Genomic DNA, 24,967 nt, shown 5'->3' on the forward strand with positions numbered 1-24,967 from the left:
TTTCATTCTGAAATATATTGGAAATCTGTTCCTAGCGCGTGGCACACATCAGATAGATTCCTGTCAGATTCAACCTGACAGGCATCTGACAGATTTTCAACAGATTCGACCATCAGATAGATTTCTATCAGTGTATGGCCACCTTTACTAACAATCTGGGGGGCTGTGATAGAACTTTAAAACTTGAGACCAAACAAATATGCACGGCAGACGACTGATTGTTCCACTTGTCATCTTTATCAGTGATAAAATAAGACATGGATGGAAAGGTAATGTATTGTGGAAGGAAAGCAGGTCCAGGACACGTGTCCAGCATGAAGTGTACAGGCACAAAAACACCACAGTTACTTCTGGTGTTTCTTCACACATTCCAGGTACTCTTGAACATCATCTGGAGAGCCTAGGATGAGTGGTACCCTCTGATGGAGTGATTCTGGCTTGACATCCAGCACTGGCTGCGTTCCAGTGGTTGACATTCCCCCTGCCTGCTCGATGATGAAAGACATCGGATTGCACTCATACAAAAGCCGGAGCTGCAAGAGAAATCAGACAGTCACCATCACATGGCTCAGCTGGCTTTATTCAGGATTACTTTTCTTTAGCAGAGTATTGTATTGTGTTAGCCATCATTAAAAGCAAGAAGTTTAGAATCAGGATGATACCATTTATTGCTAAACTTAATAATATAAGGAGTAAGCTTTTGGGGTATGTAGCCTACGCCAGACTGAATGGTATGCTGACAAGTTGTTAGACTTGTGAGGATTACAAAAACAGAAAACCGAGAGCCCAATATGGTGAAGTATGTTTTGGAAGAAGGGAGATAATATGTAACGTAAGTATTTATACTCACAAACCAGGGTTACCGCATAGGCAACCACTGAAGAAGCAGGTGGGGAGATTAGACCTGTTCCCACTCAGGGTTAAGATGTCGCTCTCTGTGGATAGAATAAAAAGGAGGGTGTATCACCCTTCCACCAAGGGTGGATAACTGCGTACGAGAGAGAACGGCGCCGGAGACTTGGGCGCAGGACACAGCCAGTATATGGCTGATCCTGCTGCCGCACAAGTCCGGGCCGTGTTAATTACTATTCCCCCTCCAGGCCGACATGGATAGTGGGGGAATGAAATAATTCGGCTTCCAGCAATCGCTGGAATACGAATTATTGTTTTAAAAGCAACTTCAGGTCCGTCTTCTGACGGCGCTGAAGTTACTCCCTGTGCCTGCGATAGCCGTAGTTCCTATTACGGCCTATGGTGGCGCCGGCTGCGCCCAAGTCTCCTGCGCTGCTGCGCCCAAGTCTCCAGCGCTGGATTTACCGTGTTCGGGATAACTTACTATGTAGAGGTGTACAGAGGCGCCAAGAGTAAAATACGCTAAAATCATCTAAAATCGTTCGGGAGGCGGTGGTGGACCAGACACTCCAAACAGACACGATGCTGTCGATATATTAAAAACGGAATTTATTCACATACTCTTAGTAGTAACTGGCAACGCGTTTCACGGGCACAATCCCGCTTCATCGGGCAATAAAACAACAGGAGTAACACACAGCTAGGGGACCAGACTATGCTTGGCACCTTGGCACAGTTGTTAGAGCACACAGCTATATACATGCAACAGCAAAAGGGGATACACGGCTTTTTTTTTTATATAAATACATGTCATTATGTTTCTAAAAAGAAAAATCCATGTCTCTCCTTTTGAAGTTGCATGTATATAGCTGTGTGCTCTAACAACTTGTCAGCATACAGGATTCAGTCTGGTGAAGGCTGCATAGCCAAAAGCTCACTCTTATATTTTTTAAGTTAGCCAATAAATACTATCATCCTGATTCAAAACTTCTTGCTTTTACGTTTTTAAAAAATATACATTTGTATTTTAGTATTTTAATGTAATTCGTATTTAAAATGCTAGAATTAAAATAAATCTGATGTGAGCGGAATTAGAAGTTGCCATTTATTTGCTTTTTAATAATCTAATTACCAGGCTGTCCTGTTTCTAGCTTCGATAGTTTGAGTCACATATGGGACACAGGTATGCAGTCAGTGGAGTCAGAACACCTGATCTGTATGCTCGGTCTAGGACAATGACTAGATTACAGGGAGAGGATCAGCCCAGCAGCAAGTAGCTAGCAGTGGGTTTTACAGTAATCCTGTGAGGTGGGAAGCAAAGTCAGACATTTTTATTCCCTATTATAAAATACCAGCTGCATGTTTGTCATGTAGCTGTTGCCATTGTTCATTTCTGAGCACCTGGAACCACCAGGAAAGTCAACACTAGGCCTGCATATTTGTGATCAGGGGCTTAACTAAAATCATGGGGCCCCCAGCAACATTTTGATGGGGCCCTTTAATGTTCTTAAGGCCTCCCTTGCCTCCCTTGGTGACCCTCACAACATGGGGGGTTATCATACAAGGGCCATAAAACAAGTGTGGCCAACAGGATCTTCACACCCAAAGCCATAACATGTGTAGCCACAAAAACACCTGATCTGGAGTATCAGGGAAAGGAATGGTTAGGGGTTGGGGCCCTCCCACTCCTCTGCCTGCCACCCCCCCCCCTCCCTTCCCTGCAGGCCTGCTAGTTACACCCCTGCTTGTGATGGGCCAATGACTTAAAAAAAAATAACTACACTAAAAGATGATCAGTTCAAGAGCCAGGGAAGTAGCATTGTCAAAAGGAATCAGCAGTGCAACTACCTTCTTCGTTTCTTGCTTGAACAGAAATAAAGCAAGTGCTGAATAAAGGTATTTTCAAAGCATCATTTATCAGAAACACAGCTGGTACTTCTGGACTTGCTATTGGGTCACATTTCCAATATTCTTATCTTGTGTATAGTATAGCCATGTTCCCTCGCTTGATTATACGATCATACTCAGCTGAGACAATTGAATTGTGCTGCCTTGGCCGCGAATCTGAGGTGTATTCAGTTGCCCCACAACACCCTTTAGTGATCCACCATGACAAATTGCTAAATGAGAAATCATGGATGAATGGATTGTCCCCTTTCTTCTGTACCGCTGCACCGCTCTTACTGACTTGCCTGCCCATTGTCGCTCCTATCCTCTCAATTGAACAGTGCACACTATTTGTTTATCGCTCAACACTGCAACAGTAATCTAGTGAGTATGAGGATAAGGAATCTTGCAAAAGCATTTGCCGCCCATGTTGGTCTTTATTTTTCTCACTACAAACTGGAGTTAGCATGGGATTTTGAGGGATTGGCACCAGCCAGATCTTATTATTTAGGGGTTTCTTAGTTGAGAGGATGAAAACATATGCACTCACAACTTTTCAGTTTTCACACATACTCCAAACTTGGGGTGTAGTGCCCATAAGAGGTTCACATCTCCCCCTCCAATAAACAGCCTCCATTCAGCACTCCACTCCCTCATTCTCCCCGTAGCTGCTGTCTTTCCACCCCCTTCCGAATTTGCAGAGTAGTGCAGTGGACCAGTCCATTCTACCTATTCCAGAGCCACATTGGTCTGGTCTCAGCTCCTCATTCATAGTGGTCAGAAGCTACCTGCTGTAGTAATACCTCTGTGCAGCACCTGAGCATGTTTTGTGAATATTCAGTGGTTGCTTACTGCTTGCTTGCTATGAAGAGGATAGTTGACTAACAGGCAGCATTGGAGGGAGCAAGTACAATACAATGCACTGCTCTGCATACGAGGAGGGAGAGCCCGCACTTGTTACGAGGTTGACACTGCACTTGTTAGGAGGTAGCCAGGGAAGTGTGGGAGTTACACCGGGCACTCTTGCTGTGGGGGGAGGTTATACTGGTGGCCACACTTGCTACAGGGGTGGGAAAGATTATGATGGTCACACTTGATATGGGCGGGATGGGATGTTAGCAGCAATTGCTTTGGGAAGGGGGATAGCTGCCCTTCTTACTGGTGGGATAATGAGGCCATACATTTTATGGGAGAGGGCAGTTTGGCATTTCTGCCTAGGGTGAAAGATTACCTTGTCCCAGCCCTACACATATACGTAGATATGTATGGTATACATTTATATGTGTAGCTTCACTTCCCTGCACTTGCCCTTTACTAAGAAAAAAAAACAAAACCACAAAAATAACCTTTAGGACCGACAACAGCTTGACATGAAACATGGTTTATAGGTCCAAAGAACTTTAGGACAGGATCATTTACCGGTACCTAGCAAAATGCACCAGTCACAAGCCCCCTAGTGGCCAGACCGCACAATGCCTTTCAATCGGTTTCAGCACACAGACCATGCAATCTGTGGTCGCAATCGAAGCGCAGAAACCGCTGGAATGTTGGCAGAAGACGGACTAGAAGGGAGCCTGTGAGTTACGGTAATACAATTTACACACTATTTCAGGGTATAACTGCCACCATCTCTGTTTCACTAGGACAGAGAAGCCCACTGACTGACTCTAAGACCTGCAGGAAAACAGTTAAAACACACCACCAATGTAGAAAAAGGCACTCCACAGGCTCCAAACTTGCGTTTGTCGTTTATTGAGCAAGACACACTACATGTTAAACGCAAGTTTGAAGCCTGTGGAGTGCCTTTTTCTACATTGGTGGAGTATATGTGTGGCAGGAGTGGTGGACCTGCAGAAAAAGAGCACCGGCAACTGCTACCTAGAATAGGTCAGCTGTATCTGAGCACCAAGGTGGATTATTCATAAACAGTTAAAACACACCCTGTTCTAACTAACAACAATTCTCAGTAGCGATCTTCAGAAGCTAGAATTTTTTCTGTGTGGCTGATAGCAGGTGTAGCTGAACAAACTTTTTAGTTGTTTATAATTAATGCAATATAAATAATTAATATATACAGAAAATCATTAAAATCAACAATAATAGAGACAATCGTAGCGCAGTATAAAAAAAAATAAAAAGGGAAGAAAATACTTAAGTTCATGCGGAAATATGTCCTTTCTGGGAAAACACGTGCAGTTCTTTGTTTCAGTTCAGGAGCAGACAAGATGGCCAGTACTCTTCCTCATAGCAGCGGCAGGCTCAGAAAAGATGGAATTGGAGGAATGAAGGAAGAGGTCCTGGCAAACACTTTTGAATAAACCATAATTTTGGGTGTAGTCTCAGGTTTAGCCCAGGGGCTGGACAGGGTGCGGTTAACCTCCTGGGTGGGTCTCTGGTGCCCACCAAATATGACATTTTCCATATCTCGGCTTACGCTTCCCGCACACACATAACAGTCACAGATTCATATTCCTCAGAATATGACGGTTCAAATGACATCAAACTTGGGTGCTTTTGCATGCCCAGCTACGAAATAGCGGAATACCTCGGGTTCTGGGTAGGTCAGCGGCCTCAATTTAATATTAAAATATTTACCAGATCCGGGCCAGCAGAATGAGAGAACTTTCATACCTCTCATTTGAACGGTTTTCCTTAAACCGGCTAAAAATCATAAACTCCATGTATTTCTAAGCTGGCTCCGGTGCGTCTGAGCCCTTGCTGTGAGGGAGTTCACTTTGCTGGGGGCTCACCAAATGATATTGTTTCCACATGGCAGGCTCACACTTAGCTGTAATCTTCCTGTGACAGGAAATCCTATGTTCCTTGCTAATTAAACAAACCTTGGGACATTCACAGACAACAGGCTTCATGAAAAGACTTCCTATAGCAGCTATGAAAGCTAGATTTCCAATAGAAAACCCCCCCTAGACATGAAATCTTGATCTGGCAACGCAACGACAATCAGTTCAGGAAACCGATTGCGTCTTCTGGTCTCGCGGCTCTTCCGTGACAGCACCTGAAGCAGTATTTTCAGGGTTAGTAAAGGTTAAGATTGGAAGATTGGAGGTGGGTTAGGCTTAAGCATTAGGGTTTAGATTGCGTATCAGTTATCAATTAAAGGAAAGCAATGACTTGGGTGAGGGTTAACAATCGGTTAGAGATCATCTCAAGGGTGAAGTTTAGGCTTCTGGCAAATGTTAGCTTAGTGTTAGGCAAAGGATTAAAGTCAGGGCTAATGGACAAGGAGGGGGTTGAAATTATGTAATAGCTCCCGTTAGTAAGCCATTACCCAAAAGAATCACAGCAGTCATATCAGATGATAACATTGGACTGTGTTTATGCAGCTGTACACCGTGTGTAAAAATATCCCCCAATAACAGCAGTCTGCGCTTCAGGAATCCACTGAGGGCGTACGAGAGGAATCGCTGCCGGGAGACTTGGGCGCAGGATACAGCCGGTATGGCTGATCCTGCTCCTACACAAGTTCCCAGCTGTCGGGAGACTTGGGCGCAGGATACAGCCTGTATGGCTGATCCTGCTCCTACACAAGTTCCCAGCTGCCGGGAGACTTGGGCGCAGGATACAGCCGGTATGGCTGATCCTGCTCCTACACAAGTTCCCAGCTGTCGGGAGACTTGGGCGCAGGATACAGCCGGTATGGCTGATCCTGCTCCTACACAAGTTCCCAGCTGCCGGGAGACTTGGGCACAGGATACAGCCTGTATGGCTGATCCTGCTCCTACACAAGTTCCCAGCTGCCGGGAGACTTGGGCGCAGGATACAGCCGGTATGGCTGATCCTGCTCCTACACAAGTTCCCAGCTGTCGGGAGACTTGGGCGCAGGATACAGCCGGTATGGCTGATCCTGCTCCTACACAAGTTCCCAGCTGCCGGGAGACTTGGGCGCAGGATACAGCCTGTATGGCTGATCCTGCTCCTACACAAGTTCCCAGCTGTCGGGAGACTTGGGCGCAGGATACAGCCGGTATGGCTGATCCTGCTCCTACACAAGTTCCCAGCTGCCAGGAGACTTGGGCGCAGGATACAGCCGGTATGGCTGATCCTGCTCCTACACAAGTTCCCAGCTGCCGGGACACTTGGGTGCAGGATACAGCCTGTACGGCTGATCCTGCTCCTACACAAGTTCCCAGTGACGTTAAATACTCACTACGTGAGGGAGTAAATGACTATCACCGGGATTGACTGGGGATCACACACCCCCCTTGCTTTCCCTGCTCACCAGAGAAATTCTTGGCAGTATTGCATATCAGAAAACATCCGGATTGTAAAACCTGTAAGACAACAGGGAAACACTGCCACTATCTGGGATCTCAGATAGTGGCAGTGTTTCCCTGTTGTTTTACAGGTTTTACAATCCGGATGTTTTATGATATGCAATACTGCCAAGAATTTCTCTGGTGAGCAGGGAAAGCAAGGGGGGTGTGTGATCCCCAGTCAATCCCGGTGATAGCCATTTACTACCTCACGCAGTGTGTGTTTATGCACAAGGGTGTCACTGATGAGGCAATACTCACTATGAGAAGGATTTGGCCGTTGTGTTCTTATTTTTAAGGGCTTTGGATTGCAAGAGAAAACACGGATAACTGGCGCGGCTATTGTGTGAACATTGTATCGTGACTGGGACTTGTCTCTGTGTATAGTCAGCAGCCTAACGAGAGAGTGAGGACTGAGCGCAACATCACGGTGAAGACGTTAAATACTATTTCCCCTACACTCCGCCATGGATGGTGGGGAATGAAATAATTCGGCTTCCAGCAACTGCGTCTTCTGACGGCGCTGAAGTTACTCCCTGTGCCTGCTATAGCCATAGTTCCTACTACGGCCTATGGTGGCGCCAGCTGCGCCCAAATCTCCTGTGCTGGAATGAAAGTGTTTGCATTGAGGTGGAAAATCCTCAGTAACTGGCATTGTATTTTCCCGCTGTAATTCCCCCACAGTGGGATCTCGTCTGCTCATCGCCCTCTTCATAGCAGAGTATGTGGTGCTTGACAAAGAGCCAAGAAGTAGGTCTCTGCATTAATCACCAGTAAACCAGCACCCAAAGTTAGCTGAAGTAAATTGCCATCATACAATGTCAATGCTTTGGACACAGTCTGCACATCACTGTAAGTGCAGAAAAGTGAGTTAGGGTAAAGGGGCCCATACACCTAACGATTTTCCCGCCGATATACAGCAGGTTCGATCACTGTGATCGATTCTGCTGTGAAATTGTTGCGCAAACGCTAACAGAACAATCGATTTCCATCTGAAATCAATCGTTCCTGTCGATCCCTGTCGAGCTGTCCGTGTAGAAGATTTTTCTCCATCGCCGGCAGGTCGGGAGTGCATCGATAATGGCGTTCGAATGCCCGATGACCGACGCAATACAGCGGCAATACATTACCTGATCCGGCCAGCGTGAGTCCTCAGCACCACCACAGATTGTGATCGGTTTCATGCTGAAATCGATTCACAATCTGTTTGCAGTAAAGGCAGCCATACGATCCCTCTCTGATCAGCTTCGATCAAAGAGGGATTTATCTGTTGGTCGAATCTGATGGTAAATCGACCAGTGTATGGCTACCTTAGTCAGAGTGCAGCAGATAAGCTTGGATTATCCTAGCTAAGGGGGTCAGGGAGTATCAGTTTGCACAGTATGCCTAACCCCATGTTTGGAAGCACTCAGGGATGTGAGTTCTTCCAAAGCATTCCAAGGAGTCCTGAAGGTGTAGCATTTCAGCGGAGGTGCACAACATAGCGGGTGCAGCAAGTGGGAGAACAATGCACTGAGCCCTGAGGGAGGTTGGGGGCAGATGCACACTAAATATGCACAAGATCCTTGGCAGAGGCGGCCCCGACTGGCCACCTTGTCTGAGAACCCTCTAGCAGGAGTACAAGGTTTCTTCAGATCTGAAAACCTTTTCCAGTAGCAGCCACTCCCTGCTGTGCAAATCACATGATGCCACCTCCCCACACTGTCTGTGTGCAAAATGGTCACTGAAAAGCCTGAGACATGTCATACAAATATATTTCATACATTTTATTGTATAATGCCTCTGTATTCCTAAACCTGCCCATAGATGTATTCATTTTTTCTGATCAATTCACAGTCCATTTAATTACATTGATCTGCTGTACCATCTATTGCTCCTCCAACATATGCCATCAATTCACTTTCCATAAATTTTGGCCCCTTTATCAAATGTAAGTCTGATCAGACATGTTGTAAAATGTCACTGTAAGGAACAGTGGGGGATCAGTGGCTCTGTAGCCTTATGTTGCATTGTAAAATGCAATGCTTGTGGTTCAGTCTGCACTACCTAGATTTCTGCTCAAATCTATTAAAATTGAACAAACTTTGTATGGTAGGAATTGATTACTATCTGATTGCATTTGAATCAGATACGGAGCGTTTGATGTAACAATATTTGCAGTACACTTATCTATCCACTATAAGCGCATACACTCAGCACTTATGCATGCGTTGTAAGCAGACGTGCTACACACTTATCAATGTGCTGTAACCACGTGTGCTGTACACTTATCCACTCACTGTAAGCACATGCATTGTGTACTTATCCATCCCTTGTAAGTACATGCGCTGTATACTTACCCAACCCTTGTAAGCACATGCGCTGTATACTTACCCAACCCTTGTAAACACAAGTTGTATACTTACCCAACCCTTGTAAGCACATGAGCTGTATACTTACCCAACCCTTGTAAGCACATGAGCTGTATACTTACCCAACCCTTGTAAGCACATGCGCTGTATACTTACCCAACCAACCATTGTAAGCACAAGTTGTATACTTACCCAACCCTTGTAAGCACATGAGCTGTATACTTACCCAACCCTTGTAAGTACATTCACAGTAAAATTGCCCACATGCTGTAACCGCATGTAGTACAGTTACCCACGCGCTGAAAGCACATGCGCTGTATACTTATCCACTGGCTCTAGGCACCTGCGCTGTATACTTACAGTATTTTCACAAGAAATTAGACCATTCTGAAACAGAACACTACAATGTTTGGAATGATCTCAGCAGAACAAACTTCAGAGGACATGTTAAGCGTCAGCAAGCGGCTTGGGAAGCTGTCGTGGTCTGTGAGAGCAGCAATTGCTGCCTATTATTATCTTTTTCTATTTAAAACTTCTTATCGGGTTGTAAGCATTACAGTCTAGTATCTATATGTGAAAGCTGCTGAGAGTAGCTGTGGACTAGAAAAGGAACATACACACACAATTTCTGTTGCCCGCATGGATCTGGAATCATTCCCTTGGGCAACAGTTTGTAGCCAAGTTCTGTACAGAAGTGTCACTAGCCTAGAGATTAGTGGTGCATTCTGTTGCTATGGAGGGGGAGGTAGGCCAATTACACAGCGCGGCATGGAGTGTGAAGCATAAGGAGGAAAACAATGTACTCAGATAAGATGATCCAGCAGACCGTATCTCTTGCTAGCGCATCAAGAGGTGTCGGGGGGCAGTTGTCTAAATGTTAGATTCTTGGAAGAAATGGCCCTGACCAGTTCCCTTGATTAAGAACCATTTAGCATGTGTACAAGGCTAAATACACAACCTGCACTGTATATTGTAATGCATCCGTGCCTTGTGCGCTTGGTGACTTTGTCCCAGGTTTGTTGGCATGATCTTTAGTGTACAGAGTAAAGAGAATATACGCCTTGTGATCTAAAAATTCACTTGTGATTGGCTGGAAAATCCAAGGAAGCAGATCCTTATTCCCACAAGCAGGGTCATCAGCTGTACAGAAAGCACAATGTCTAAAAAAAAAGGTGGACAAAGGATAGGGGTGTAATACAAGATGGTGCTCGCCGAGCACTGCTCGGACAAGATGATCTGGCACTCAAAAGAGCTGACTGCGACCAACCACCTCGCCCAATAATAGTCTAAAGGTAGCCATACACTGGTCGATTTGCCATCAGATTCGACCAACTGACAGATCCCTATCTGATCGAATCTGATCAGAGAGGGATCGTATGGCTACCTTTACTGCAAACAGATTGTGAACCGATTTCAGCCTGAAACCGTTCACCACCTGTTGTGGTGGTGGTGGTGCTGCTGCCGCTCCCCCCGCCCGCATGCCCACATACATTACCTGCTTCGCCGGCGCGACTCCAGTCCCCAGGTCACCGCTGCTCCGTGTCCGCTCTGGTCTCCGGCCCCGGCATGCTTTACTTCTTCCTGCCCGGCAGGAAGTTTAAACAGTAGAGCGTCCTCTACTGTTTAAACTTCCTGCTGGGCCGGAGGAACTGAAGCATGCCGGAGACCAGCGCGGACACGGAGCAGCGGTGACCGGGCGTAGACGTGCCGGCGGAGCAGGTAATGTATGCGGCTCTATTGCGTCGGTCGTCGGGTACTCGAACGCCGCTAGCGACGCGCTCCCTACCCGCGGTCGATCGACGCTAATTTTCCGCACGGAGCGATCGACGGGATCGGACGAAAAGGATCGAAATTCGGCGTGTAGCGCGAACGATTGGCAGCAGATTCGATCCCAGTGATCGAATCTGCTGTCGAAATGGCGGTGAATCGGGCCAGTGTATGGCCACCTTAAAGGATACCACAACTGAAATGTGACATAATGAGATAGACATGTGTATGTACAGTGCCTAGCACACAAATAACTATGCTGTGTTCCTTTTTTTTCTTTCTCTCTCTGAAAGAGTTAAATATCAGGTATGTAAGTGGCTGACTCAGTCCTGACTCAGACAGGAAGTGACTACAGTGTGACCCTCACTGATAAGAAATTCCTCTTTTTATCATTTTCTTGCTCTCAGAAGCCATTTTCTGCTAGGAAAGTATTTTATAGGTGGAATTTCTTATCAGGGAGGGTCACACTGTAGTCACTTCCTGTCTGAGTCAGGACTGAGTCAGCCACTTACATACCTGATATTTAACTCTTTCAGGCACAGAAAGAAAAAAAGGAACACAGCATAGGTATTTGTGTGCTAGGCACTGTACATACACATGTCTATCTCAACATGTCACATGTCAATTGTGGTATCCTTTAAGATGTGTATTAAACTTTACTTATTGCTGAATTTGAAAGGGGGGGTGGGGGGGGGGGGGGTTAGTATAGTGTTCTTTTTTTAACAGTTTAGCTAGCTATGTGCAAATTCTCTTACATCTCACCTGGACTGACAAAGCTCCAAATAAACAGGAAGATTCAGTGATAAGGTTGTGCAGTGATGGAAAGGACTCTGTCATCAGAAAAAGCAAGATAAACAGTCAAACTTTTTTTCCAAGAAATGTAACTGGGCTGAAACAGAACACTCCAATGTTTGGAAAGATTTCAGCACAACAAGCTTCAGAGGACATGTTAAGCGTCAGCAAGCGGCTTGGGGAGCTGTCACGGACTGTGGAAGCAGCTAGTGCTGCTTATTTTCTTTCCATTAATAAGTGCTTATCTTCTAAATGGGATTCATTAATTGACGCTCTCTGTCCAAAGATTATAATGTATCCTTCAGCACAAAAAACCTTCAAGACGTGTTTACACCTTTAAATATAAAAACATAAGAAGAGACACATCATAGTGCAGGATGCCTCTATATTGCTTGACACCAATGTGTTCCCAGACACCGCACACTATATGCACCACCAGTGCCAGCAATCACTTCCACCAGGGGAAAGGTTTCACACACCCCCCTTTCGGGTCCCCGCTCACCAGATGGACTCTTTATGCTTGCATGTCTCTCAACGTCGTATCTTGTATCAGTACATGTGCACCTCACAAAGATAAAAACCTTATGTGTAAAACCAATTTAATAGGAAGCTTCTCGCTTAAAATCTATATGCGTACATGAAAATCTCTTGAAAAAAGCCCATAACATAGTCACCGTTGCCTCCAGGAATCGTTCCGGTCTCGGCTGCGTGTGCTCTTAGTTCCCTATTCGGCGCGTCTCTCTAGGCTCCGCCCTACCGGTTTCGTCATCAACCTGTCGGTAATGTCAGATTTCTACTACTTACTGTAAGTAACAGCAACATAGGAGAAAAGTAATGTATGGCTCATTTTACTCAGGAAGAAACAAACTTATTTATATGTGTTTTAAATTTTAAGATTTTCACGACAATTCCTCTTTAAGCATAACAGCCTGGTAGCTAAACATGAATCAAGAGGGGTATGAGGCTGCCCTCATTTTCCTTAGGACACGTTCACAGTGGTTGTTGCATTGTGTTCCCTGTGATGGAAAGAATGCCAAGCAAGCGGCTGTGCAGTTATACTTGCGTTTGCGTATTGCGCTGGGTGCACTGAAGCAAACATTCAATAAAAGGTATGCTTCGCTTTTACTGTTAACGTGCACGTTTAGCGTTATACTGCAACGCTCCCACTGCACTGTGAACATCGCATAGGTGGCGCATTGCAGTAAGCAGCATTACAAAGCTGCTGCTAAACCACACTGCACCACTGTGAATGTGGCCTTAAGGCGCGTACTCACCAGAAGATGGATCGGGGAATCCACAATGACGTGACCTGATGAACAAGTGTTTCCCAATCCATTTTCCTACCCGCGGGAACACATCAAGTCACACAACGGCACATGACAGGGTGAACGAGAGTTCAATCAATTGGGGCACTTTGTGCGGGAGTCGTCGAGATTCTTAAAGATTTGCTCCGCCGTGACGGTCGAAACCAATACGCATTGCAAAACGGTGTTCATTTAAATGCTCACACGTATCACCATGTTCTGAAATCGCAGAGACAATCGCGCGTTGCACATAGTCACTGGTTGCAAGAAATATCGCGATGTAGGTACGTGGCTTAAGAGTGTTGTTGCACAGATAATTTTAGTGGTGCATGAAAAAAATTATACAAGTCCGCAGATGTGTAGTTTGGCCACCATTATAAGAGAGAATGCGATCTGCCACTTTTCCCACACTAGCTCACTAGTGCTGAATACACCAGTCAGCACCTCCTGTCCTGTCCTGTGGTTATCAGTTGTTGTCAGCTGTTTTAGGGAGGATATTTTTACTACTATTGAACAATCACACCCAGTGTCCCTGACTCATTTACTGCAAAGCTTTTCTGACACACTGGATATTGAGAAACCCACAAAGTTTTGTGACAACACACAGAAAGTGGCATTAGTATTTGGGATTTAACACAGCCAGGCAATGCAAATGTGGAAAATAAAAACCTTTTTCACAAGGGCAAAGTAGAGCAGACAAAAAAAATGCAGCACACTTGAGAAATATACAAGACATTAAAGAGGAACTTGAATCAGTAGAATATAGTAGAATTAGGATACTCTCTTTTACGTTAATTATCCTGGTCTCCACATCACAAACACTTCCTATAGCTACTGTATATATAATTATTATTATTATTATTTAGTATTTTAGCACCGACATCTTACGCAGCGCATTAAAGAGTACAGATTCATGTGACTGTCCCTCAGAGGAGCTCACAATCTAATCCCTACCATAGACATATGTACATTGTTGTAGGGCCAATTTTAGGGGAAAGCCAATTAACTTATCTCTATGTTTTTGGGACTGACACAGGGAAAACATACAAACTCTATGCAGATAGTGCCCTGGCTGGAATTGCAACCTAACTATATATTACTGAATATTGGTCCTCTGTCCCCGTGAAGTTCAGCTTAGGCTGTTTATTATGTAGAATTCTCCTCCCAGAGCATTCTGAAAGACCAGTTGGAACGTGTGCATAAATTATGTATTATTATTAACTCTAAATCTGGACATGCAGTATTAGAAATGTTTTTTGTAGTTTTTAATGCCGTGTAATCAACTTATCACTGTTAATACAATACTGTAACACAATAATAAAAAAAATGTGTAGCAAACAGTACAGTATATTTTGTACATGAGGAAAACATTGTGTATATTAGAAGCTTGTAACGCGACTGCTTGTACGCAAGGGACTATGTGTATGCATATAAAATGTACCGCATGAATACATTTAGCACATTGTTTGTGATTAGTGTTTTATTTACAAACTAGCTATTTAGCCCGCCCATTAAATAATGGGTGCTACGGCTGTGATACGACCCTACCCTGCACGGCCGCGTTCCATGCCGCGCATCTCCACCACGTGCACGGCCGCACACCCCGCCACGCGCACCAACGGCCGCCCCTCTGGCCCTTCCTCTTCCAACGGCTACACGTGCGCAGCAGCTTAAACATATGGACACAGGAACAGGAGGATGAGGCAGGGACAGAGGGTTTTTAATATATAGGGTTTATCTCTTCTGTAGGCAGTCTGTTCATGCAAATATATGCCAACATAGTATTTGCATCTGTGTATATAATGGGGTATTTTTAAAGCCCTCTCTTTCCTCAGAGTCACCACCTAACAATTTGACCAAATCTCTTTTCCTAGTGAAGCGCTTCATATTATTCTTTCCAGACGTTTTAGAGGAAAGGGGGCCTTCTTCCTGTTAGATAATGAGTGGGAGGGGTGACCAGAAGATTCCAGGATGTGGGCTTTGAAGTCCAACTAAAAGATGAGTTAAGGTGCCCATACACTCGTCAGATTGGCAGCAGATAGATAAGAAATGCATCTGATGATCTATCTGATGCGTTTTTAGAACATTTTTTACCAGGATAGAATTCCAATAGATTTCAGTTTGAAATCTATTGAAATTCGATCTGATGGCATTTTTTTGCCATCAGATTTCCATTAAGGCCAATGCAAACTGATAAGCAATCTCATCAGATCGACCTAAATTTTCCACCCTGCTAGTTCGATGGAAATCCATCGAAATCGATCGAAATCGGCCGTCGATCGGTCGATTGGCCAACCGATTTGCAATCGATTGATCGATCGATCGATCGGGATCGATCGGTCGGCCAGAAAATCGGCTGAGTGTATGGGCTGCTTAAGACAGGTGGGCTAATGCTGCTAAGTTTGCATCCTGCCCTGTTCTGCATGACTTGACTCCCAGAGTTGTCATTTTCTGCAGTGTAGTGGGTGTGCAGCCCATTCCCCTCCCTGGTGTCTCTAGGTTAAAGTGGACCTGAACTCTTGCTCAGTATAGAAGGAAATCATAGAGAAATGCACCCTGAATGTATTCAGAGAGTTTAGCCTGTCTAATTTCCCCTCATTTGTGTCTAATCACAAGCTGTAATTTGATCCGTCCCCTGTGTCACATGACTGCCTATGGCAGATAAGGCTGATAAGCCTATTTGAAAGCACAAGCTGTAAACAATATGTCTGCTTCCATGAATCAGGAAGTAGAAACTGCAAATTTATTTTAGGATTTGTATCAGCTGTAACAAATACATGTTTTTTTGCTCAAAGGTTATTATGCTGTTGTGTATCTTTTAGAGCAGAGAGGACTTCTGAGTTCAGGTCCACTTTAAAGAGGACCTCCAGAGTAAATCCTAAAATCCGTCAGCCTGCAAGTAAAACAAATTTATATTTACCCGAGAAGCCTTGTCCCGCGATGCCGTCCTAAAGTCCCTGCATCATCCGACTTTTAACACCTGGCCCCGCCTCCTCTCTCTCCCTGAAGAAAAACTCCAATCTACTTACTACAGCAAATAGCGTGGTGTTTTTCTCTGCGGAGAGAGGAGGCGGGGCCAGGTGCCGGAAGTCGGGCGATGCAGGGACTTCGGGACGGCATCGCGGGACAAGGCTTCTCGGGTAAATATAACTTTGTTTTACTTGCAGGCTGCTGGGTTTTAAGATTCACTCTGCATGTCCTATTTAAGCTTCATACACATGCTAGACTGTTCTTGGTCAAAGTATGTGTACAAGTTTCCCGCCAAGATCAGTTAATGATTTGTTGTGTTAGATCTCCATTGTTTCTCCCCTTACCTCTCTATTATGTGCCTCACAACATCCCTCCTCCCCAACAGAAGTGTTGCTCTCTTCCTCTCCACATAACAGAGCAGTGTATTTGTTCAGAGCTCTGTGGTCACGTGAGGGATTGAGTCCCTATCCCCTTTGGCAAAAAGTATCATGCATGCATCTTTAGCTCCTCTGTTCCTAAGAAGAGCTCAACAGTGGTCTAACAAAGGTAGCCATACATTAGCCGACCAACCAACCAATCGACCATCCAATTCGATTATTATAATCGAATTGGATGAAAATTGGTGCTGCCAAGTGCATGCCCGACCGACAAAGCGACCAATTTCGGGACAGAAATTGGTCGCACGGTCGAGCGCGCATGCTGCAAGATGTTGGGCCGAAGTTTGTTGGTCGGGTGTGCGACAGTACAGCAGCCGATTTGTGAACAAGCACCGAGATGACGAAAAACCCGCCGCTGCCGCCGCAATGTATAAATGTATGTAGTGTGTGCATTTATACATTACCTGTCCGGTGTCAGCCTCCACGCGGTCTCCGTCCATCTCCGGGTTCCGCGTACACGCCGGCGGCGCATAGTGTCTGACGTCAGATGCTATGCGCCGCTAGCGTGTATGCGGCTGTTATGCGGCGAGATGGACGGACACCGTGCGTAAGCGGCTACAGGACAGGTAATGTATAAATGCACACTTTACATGCATTTATACATTGAAAGGGGGGGGGGGCAGCGGCCAGGTGGACGCGGCGGGCTCAGCCGATTCCCTGATGATTTCATGCTGAAATTGGACGAGAATCGGCCTGTAGTGTATGGGCAGATTCCACCAAGAGACAAATTTATCTCTAAATCAGATTCGATTAGAGATAAATTTGTCTCTTGGTCGAATCTGCCCATAATCTTCTAATGTGTGGCCACCTTAAGGGAATGCAAAGGTTGCAACCACACCTGGGCCCCTGGACGTGAGGGCCTCTCATCTGCTTAATTAGATCTTCATCAGTGCTTCAGTATTAATGATCACCTTCATTTGTGTTTTGAATAGTGTTATCATTATCATTGCCCCCTCACCTAGCTTATACCTCTTACCCACCATGGCTGTTCTTTTGACCCTGGAAAGCCCTCAGACCCATTGCCTTGTAGCTACATTGCTGCAGTTCATAATCTGATGTCTCTGTTGTGGTCAATGGCCTCGATTCATAAAAAGCAGTGTGATAAAAAAATCTTGTCGGGAAAATATTGCACTCGGTATTTTCCCGGTCTGTGTGCTGATTCATAAAGATTTCCCCAGCTGCCCTTGGAGGTCGGTAAATTACCGCAGCCCATTAAGCGGTAGAGTAGAGCAGTGTCTCGATTCTCTCTTTGCCCTGCAGAAATGACTCACACAGAAGGCTCTCTGGCTCTCTCCACTGATGACTCAGACAGATGAGTCACACAGTCTTTCCCTGCCTGCTCAAATGACTCACACAGACGGCTCTCTGGCTCTCTCCACTGATGACTCAGACAGACTTCGGCTCTCTGCACTTTGCATTCATCAGAGCTGTCGGTAACTTGTTAACGCCTCACTAGAGGTGTCGGTAACTACCACCAGGCTTACCGCTTGTTGCAGGCTTTATGAATTGACATTTGCTGACAATTTACTGACATGTGTTGGCAGTAACTACAGCCAAGTCGGTAATTTATCTCCCTGGTCGGTAATGTCAGCTTCTCATGCAGTAACAGCCTTTATGAATTGACACTTTGCTAAGTGGTCGGGAAAGTCTGCTGTTTTCAGCATTACCGCATGAGGTAATGCTTTATGAATCGAGGCCAATGTCTAATGTCTCTACTGCAGTTTAGGGCCGATATGGGATAAGCCATTTAACTTATTAGGCCTATAGTGTGAGGCATTGGTAATGCCTGCAGTGTACCTTGTGCAGAAAAGCATGGCCAGTATTAGGAGCTGCCCAGCGGTTACTTACAAAGCACAAATACTTTGTTGTGAAAGCTAAAGTTTGTGTGTTACCTTTCCCTTAGGACTCTTCTCATTAGCAGGATACATGAAGATCCCTCCATACACGAGAGTCCTGTGAACATCTGCAACCATGGAGCCAACATATCTGGAGCTGTATGGAGCGCTGCCATCCTGCACAACACAGAAAGAGAATTATGCAGCCTCATTAGTACACCAGGCTGTTTGCTGTTTCTATTGACAGATAATCTACAGTAATCATACTACATAAGCAGCTGGGACTATGAGGCTCACAAGTTATTGTTCTACCCTCTTGTGTAGTAGCTGCATGAGCCTAATAAATGCAATACACAATACACATCAATTCTGATGTGTTCCTTTAGTCGACTTGCGTAGAACACAACTAATGTTTTAATTTTTTTTTAAAAACAAAGTATGATCACTGTCTTAATTAAAATAGACACCATGCCTAAGAGATTAATAGTATTCTTACAGTATACTTACAGTTAGTTACTATTTAATGCCTTATTATAGGTTCTGGATCAACAATGCATTATCAAATTTCATTATCAATTATAACCCAATTTAGAACAAACCTGAACCAAAAACTTTGTCATTTCTGCCATGTTGTTCCGCAGTCCAGAACAACATTATTTTACCAATGCACCTGGTCATCTTGCCTAGCTGGGCAGAGCTGCAGAATCTGCTTTCTCTGTTTCATAGGAGCTGCCATCTTTCTTGAAACAAATACTAGAAATGGCATTGCCTGCATCTGACACTCCTTCTGACTCACATTAGTTAAGTTTTGCCTTAAAGCCTGATATACACACACTGGATAAACTTTGGCCAAGACATTTGTTTTGGGCAGTCTGGGCTTAGTATCGATTGTGTGTACAGCCAGCCCCGTTTTTTATGGGCAGACAAGGCGGGTGTCTGCCCAGGGTGCTGATAGGGAGGAGGGAGCCGTGGGCACATTTTTACTCAGCTATGAGGAGGGGGGCCTGACTCCTCCCTCACTCTCCTTGGGCGCCCCCCCCCCTCACCTCAGTGCTCCCCTCTCCACTGCAGTATTATATTACACATTGAAAATAAACTCACCTGCTAGGCTCCAAATGATGTTCACTTGCCGCCGGGCTCCTCTGTCTGACTTAATAATCTGATATCCCTGTTATGGCCAAAGTCTGATGTCGCTACTGCAGTTTAGGGCCTATATGGGGGAAGCCATGTAACTTATTAGGCTGGGAGCACACTTCTTGGATTTCTGTGATTTAAAAATCGAACACCTTTGTGTTTTCACACATAACAGGACAATGCCGATTCCAATTCCAACCCCTCCCCACACCCTCCGATCTGCCAACAAGATGAATCTGGTTATTCCCAGGATACACTTAACATTTGGTGCTCGGGCCTTCTCCTATGCAGCCCCTACTCTATGGAACTCACTTCCACAATCAGTACGAGAGGCTCCTTCTCTGGACAGCTTTAAAAAAAGGCTAAAAAAACCTCACCTCTTTTCCCTAGCCTTTGAGACTGCATAATGCAGGGTCACAGCGCTTTGAGTCCCCAGGGAGAAAAGCGCTATATAAATATTATTGTTATTGTAATATATCTTGCCACAATTTGAAAAATCTCAAATGAAGGCAGAAAATTGAATCACGGAGCTCTGGAAACCCTGAACATGCCTGCAGAAACAGTGGGCCAAGGGTGCTGCCTCATATTTTTTTTTTTGCAATGTGAGAAGAAACCGGATTGCCTGGAGGAAACTAACGTAAACAGAAGGAAAGTAAATATTTTTGCTCTTTTCCACTGTATCCCATTCAAATGAACTGCAGATTTTTTTTTTATTTTTTTTTTGCAGAGTCAAGCTTTCATTTTCCTTTTTGCATAGGCAAATACATTTTATAGTAGTTGTATTACCGTCATTTTGCAACATGAGCCAGACACGCATTTGGCAGGGAGCCTGGGTTCCCTCCCTGACTACACAGAAACTCCTGGTAGGGGTTTCCCCATTCCCAGGACTTTTCTACAGTTTTTTCAGCTACACAATTCATATGCTGTTCAGCATGCGATTAGTTGAGCAATGGAAAACTGGTTTATTGGGGTATATTCACTAAACTACAGTAATCAGAATAGCGTGCTTATATTACACGCGATAGGAAGAGCATAATAATACAAGCAAGGTGCACATTATACATAAACCCTCATTATGTATTGCCCATAGAATCAAAGAAAAATTACAAGTGTATATTTTGGCAGACCTTTTATGAACAAACCTCATTTTCTGATCAATCTACTGTCTGACATCATAAAAAAGACTGACAGTGTGGAGCTGACCTGCTGTGGGTGGGAAGGGTTTAGGGGTCCTCAAACACTAAAGCCTTGTATGCACTTACGAGGCATGTTGCCCATAGGAGATCGAGACTAAATGTCTCCTGCTGTACAGATGCGTCACTAGCCACCAGGTTAGTAATGCATTTTGTTGCTATGAGAGGAGGGTCAACAGTGTTACAGAACAAGCGGGGTGATTGGAGAGAACAATGCCCTTGGCCAGTGCTCAGCCGACTGGGATCGGGGTCCGCAGTGCAAATACTAGATTTTCAGCCTCTCAGATTATCAGGTTATCAACCATCTCAGCCAAGTTTGAGCTAGCATGTGCTCCAGGCTTTAGTAATGAGTATATATAAGGCCTTTTTTGCTGAAATATTTGACACGCCTCCTGCACATATTCTTTCAATACACATTCGATCACAAATCAAGAGATGTGCAAGGTTTGCACATCACTCACAACCAGTGGTGTAGCAATAGCGGGTGCAGAGGTTACGACCGCATCGGGGCCCTTGGACCAAAGGGGCCCTGAGGGACCCTCCCTCAACCGCAGTATTCGCTCTTTATTGGGCCTGCGCTGGAAATATTTACTTCTATAGATGCTTTGAATAGTAGTAATTATTAAACTGTTACCCATCCCCTTTTTGCACCTCTGACACTGTGGTGGTGCTTGGTAGGTTCTGGTGCACCGTATCAATTGGTATAGAGTGCTTGGGGGGCCCAATGTAAAACTTTCACTGGGGCCCACAGTTTTTAAGCTACGCCACTGGTCACAGCTCTCACATCAGGTTCCATTGCACATAAAACCAGCTAGCATCCCTTTGACAATGAATCTCCTATGGTGACCAGCAATTACAGAGATAATAGGCAAATATAGCATGTGCCATCAACTTGTTGGCCATTATGTGCAAAATTTATTTAGCACTAGTAGACCCAAGCCCGTTTAAAAACGGGCTCTAGGTCTTTTTACGGCCGCCGCCAGTGCGCATGCAACCGCCGCACGCCGAGCGCGTGCCCGCTCCCGCCGCGTGCGCGCCCGCACACCTCGCCCGCACATGCGCAGTAACAAAAAACCTGGGACACAGGGACAGCTGCTGGACGCAGCAACACTTAGGTTTTATTAGGTAGGATAACATTTGATTGAAAGTACTTCATGATGTGTATATCCTTCTAATATCCTTCTAGCCCTAAAAAAAGTTTACAATCTAAAAGGCTTCCTTGTACCATCATCAGGGCCGGCACTACCATAGAGGCAAAGGAGGCAATTGCCCCAGGGCCCAAGAGCCTGTAGGGGCCTCCAGTGGCTACAAGAGGAAACATTTTTTTTCAAAAAAAAGACCTTATAGTTTTTGAGAAAAACGATTTTAAAATTTCAAAGGAAAAAAAATACACATTTAAAAACCCGCCGACTTTAACGGTTAATAGCAAGTCCACCTTAAATTCTAGAAACCCTGCATTTGCAGGATATGTTAAGGAGATCATTGAGAATAAGAGGAAAAAACAATTTTTCAAAAAGAAGTTATAGTTTTTGAGAAAATCGGTTTTAAAGTTTTGAAGGAAAAAAAGTATACTTTTAAATGCGGTAAATGTCACTTTTAGTAGCAAACCTAACGGTAGTGTAATTTTACATGTATCAACAGAAAGAGCAATACATTTCCTGATGGGGTTTCGAGGGGGTCCATACGCAGCCGCCGTTCTTTGGCCAGGAATCGCTATACAGCCGCAAAATGGCTGTATGAAGATCCCTGGCATTTTTTCCTATTTTTCCAATTTTTTTTTTTACTATGTTTAGAGTGTGGGAATTTTTTTTTTTTCAAATTATGTGACATCCCCTGTCCTGAAACTTTTTAACCCCTTGTCCCCCATGCAGGCTGGGATAGCCAGAATGTGGAGCTCCGATTGGGGCTTCACACCCTGACTATACTAGCAGCAAAAAAGGTCCCTTAATGCAGATTTTTGTTCCGGGGTATCTGTTTATTTTGCCCTGAGGCCCCATTGTTCTTAAACCGGCCCTGACCATCATTGATTCCTCCATTCGAACATTGAAGATTCGCCCTGGGAAACAAGTCTGGACAAATGATTCCTGAACTTAAAACAATGTGGGTTTAGCAAACAGAGAAAGCACAGACATATTAGCTGATTTCATATCACACTGATAGCTGGTCTAACCTGTGTGCCACTGGCCACGATATTCTAGCTGTACTTCACCTATACAAAGCTATTTTACAATGGTTGCACGAGGACATTTACAACTCTGAAGGAGTTCTCTTACCGTAGGAAACTTCTTGTTCTGTAGATATTCTGTGAGCGCTGAATCAAAATATTTGGCATATCCTTCGTTGAGACTGTAAATCTTGCCCTTCTTCTTTATTCTAACATTTCTTTCAGTTAAAATGAATTCTCCCAGAGCCTGAAAGATAGATATGCAGACATCACAGCAATAAATATTTTAATATGGCCATCTTTTGTCAAATATTGATAAGATCAGAAGTTGTGGCCATGCTTGTTATGGGTAGGGTATTATGATGGCCACATATGGCTGCTAGCAGATTGGTCAACAATGGGAGACAGAGTGTGAATGTTAGCGGTGAGGGGCATGATTTGTAATCATATCAGAAAAGTCATCTTGTGGGAGATCGAGCAGACAGAAGGCACTGACAGAACAACTGGCAGTAGCTGCACAAAAGAAAGTCTCCACCATTTTGTGAGTCCATTCATTATCAGCGTGGGCCATTTTGGTGCAGGGTAAAGCCCAAAAAAACTTCACCCTGCTCCTGCACAAACTCCACGCTGATTACTGTTCCCCCTCAGAGTTGTAGCAAGTCAGGGGGCGCGTAATTCAGGCACTGGCTTTTGCCGGTGTCCAAAATACCTTTATTTTTTACTAATTTGTGTGGCGCCCAAATAAGGCATGCAGTGCTGCTAATTACCTCACCTGTGAACATCTGTGGTTGCCTGCAAAACAAGCACTGGTGGTGGGCCCTGATGACAGGGTTGGGCAACTCTGCTTTAGAGTGTAAGCTCACAAGGGCAGTGTTCTATCTCCTTTTTGTGTCTTGGAAGTTGCTATACATTTTGTTAATCATAACTAATATAAAGGAAGGGAAAAGAAGGTGATATAAGACAAGTTCAAAAATTAGAAAAACTTTATTGAGAACCTTCAAAACAGACACCAAGTCACACTAATTAAAATCACTAAAATCACAGGATTAAAGCTCAACCGGATCTCCACCAACCTCTACTCTGGGATCTACAAATTCACAATCTTACACACCAGCATCATACATGTCACAAAAATTGTGTGGTACACAGGCCTTAATACCATACATTTGATTGCATGTGATCACTGGGATGGTGAAAATCGATTGTATATATATATGGATGTACACAATCCAAATTATCAAAGCTTATTTTCATCTAGGAGTAGAGCGGTCGCGGACGGCTACCCTCACCTCTCTTCCTCGACCGTGATCTTCCCCTCCTTGGCCTTAATGACGGGTCAAACACCGTCCCAAGATCCCATTCTGATAGGTCTTTTTGAAAATTTGTTTGCTTAATTTTCTTAATGTTATATTGAGTTCTCTCTATATGCAGCTTGAGGTCATTATTGAGCTTAGAAAATTCTGGGTGTTTCTTATATGAGTCTATTAAGACTTCACTCTTATTAACCAGTTCAGATAACTCCCCAAGCTGCACCTTTTCTTCCTCAATAAACAATTCAAGCAGATGGAGGCCTCTCTTGAAACTATCCTCCAGCCATATCTTTTTAAACCTTTCAGTTTGTAAGTTTTTGGCAGGTGCAATCCTTTCACGGATACCGCGAGGGATAACTTTAGCTTTTAGATAGGATTGTAGGAAGGACACATTCCATTTTCTTTTCAATTGTCTCTCCATCAGGTGTCTTATGTTCTTTAAACAATTGCCATAGGGGTTCTTTGTTACTACTTTTTACTGGGTCTGTTTCATCAGGTTTTGAGAAGGCAGCTTCAATCTCTTGTTCAAACACATCATGTATTCTATAGGCCATTTTAGGCTCTTTTCCCCACACACGCCCTTCAATTATTTAAAATGTCCAGACTCCGATATATCCTTATATGACTAGGTGTCATATAGTCAGGGCTCGTTTCCACTATAGCGAATCCGCATGCGGGCACTGCATGCGGATTCGCA

At 44.6% G+C, this 24,967-nt stretch overlaps 1 protein-coding gene across 1 annotated transcript in view; it reads right to left on the reverse strand.

Moving 5' to 3' along the window:
- Positions 1–215: 215 nt before the first annotated feature.
- Positions 216–24,967, reverse strand: part of LOC137552971 (fructose-1,6-bisphosphatase isozyme 2) — a 59,793-nt gene continuing 35,041 nt past the window's right edge. Inside the window, exons 5-7 of the mRNA XM_068271424.1 lie at positions 23,070–23,207; positions 18,527–18,646; positions 216–533 (exon numbers count right to left, since the gene is read on the reverse strand). Coding sequence (XP_068127525.1) covers positions 345–533; positions 18,527–18,646; positions 23,070–23,207 — 447 coding nt within the window. The 3' untranslated portion in view covers positions 216–344. The remainder of the gene's footprint in view (positions 534–18,526; positions 18,647–23,069; positions 23,208–24,967) is intronic.

Source organism: Hyperolius riggenbachi, chromosome 1 (genome assembly GCF_040937935.1).
Source record: "Hyperolius riggenbachi isolate aHypRig1 chromosome 1, aHypRig1.pri, whole genome shotgun sequence".
Taxonomy (NCBI): domain Eukaryota; kingdom Metazoa; phylum Chordata; class Amphibia; order Anura; family Hyperoliidae; genus Hyperolius; species Hyperolius riggenbachi.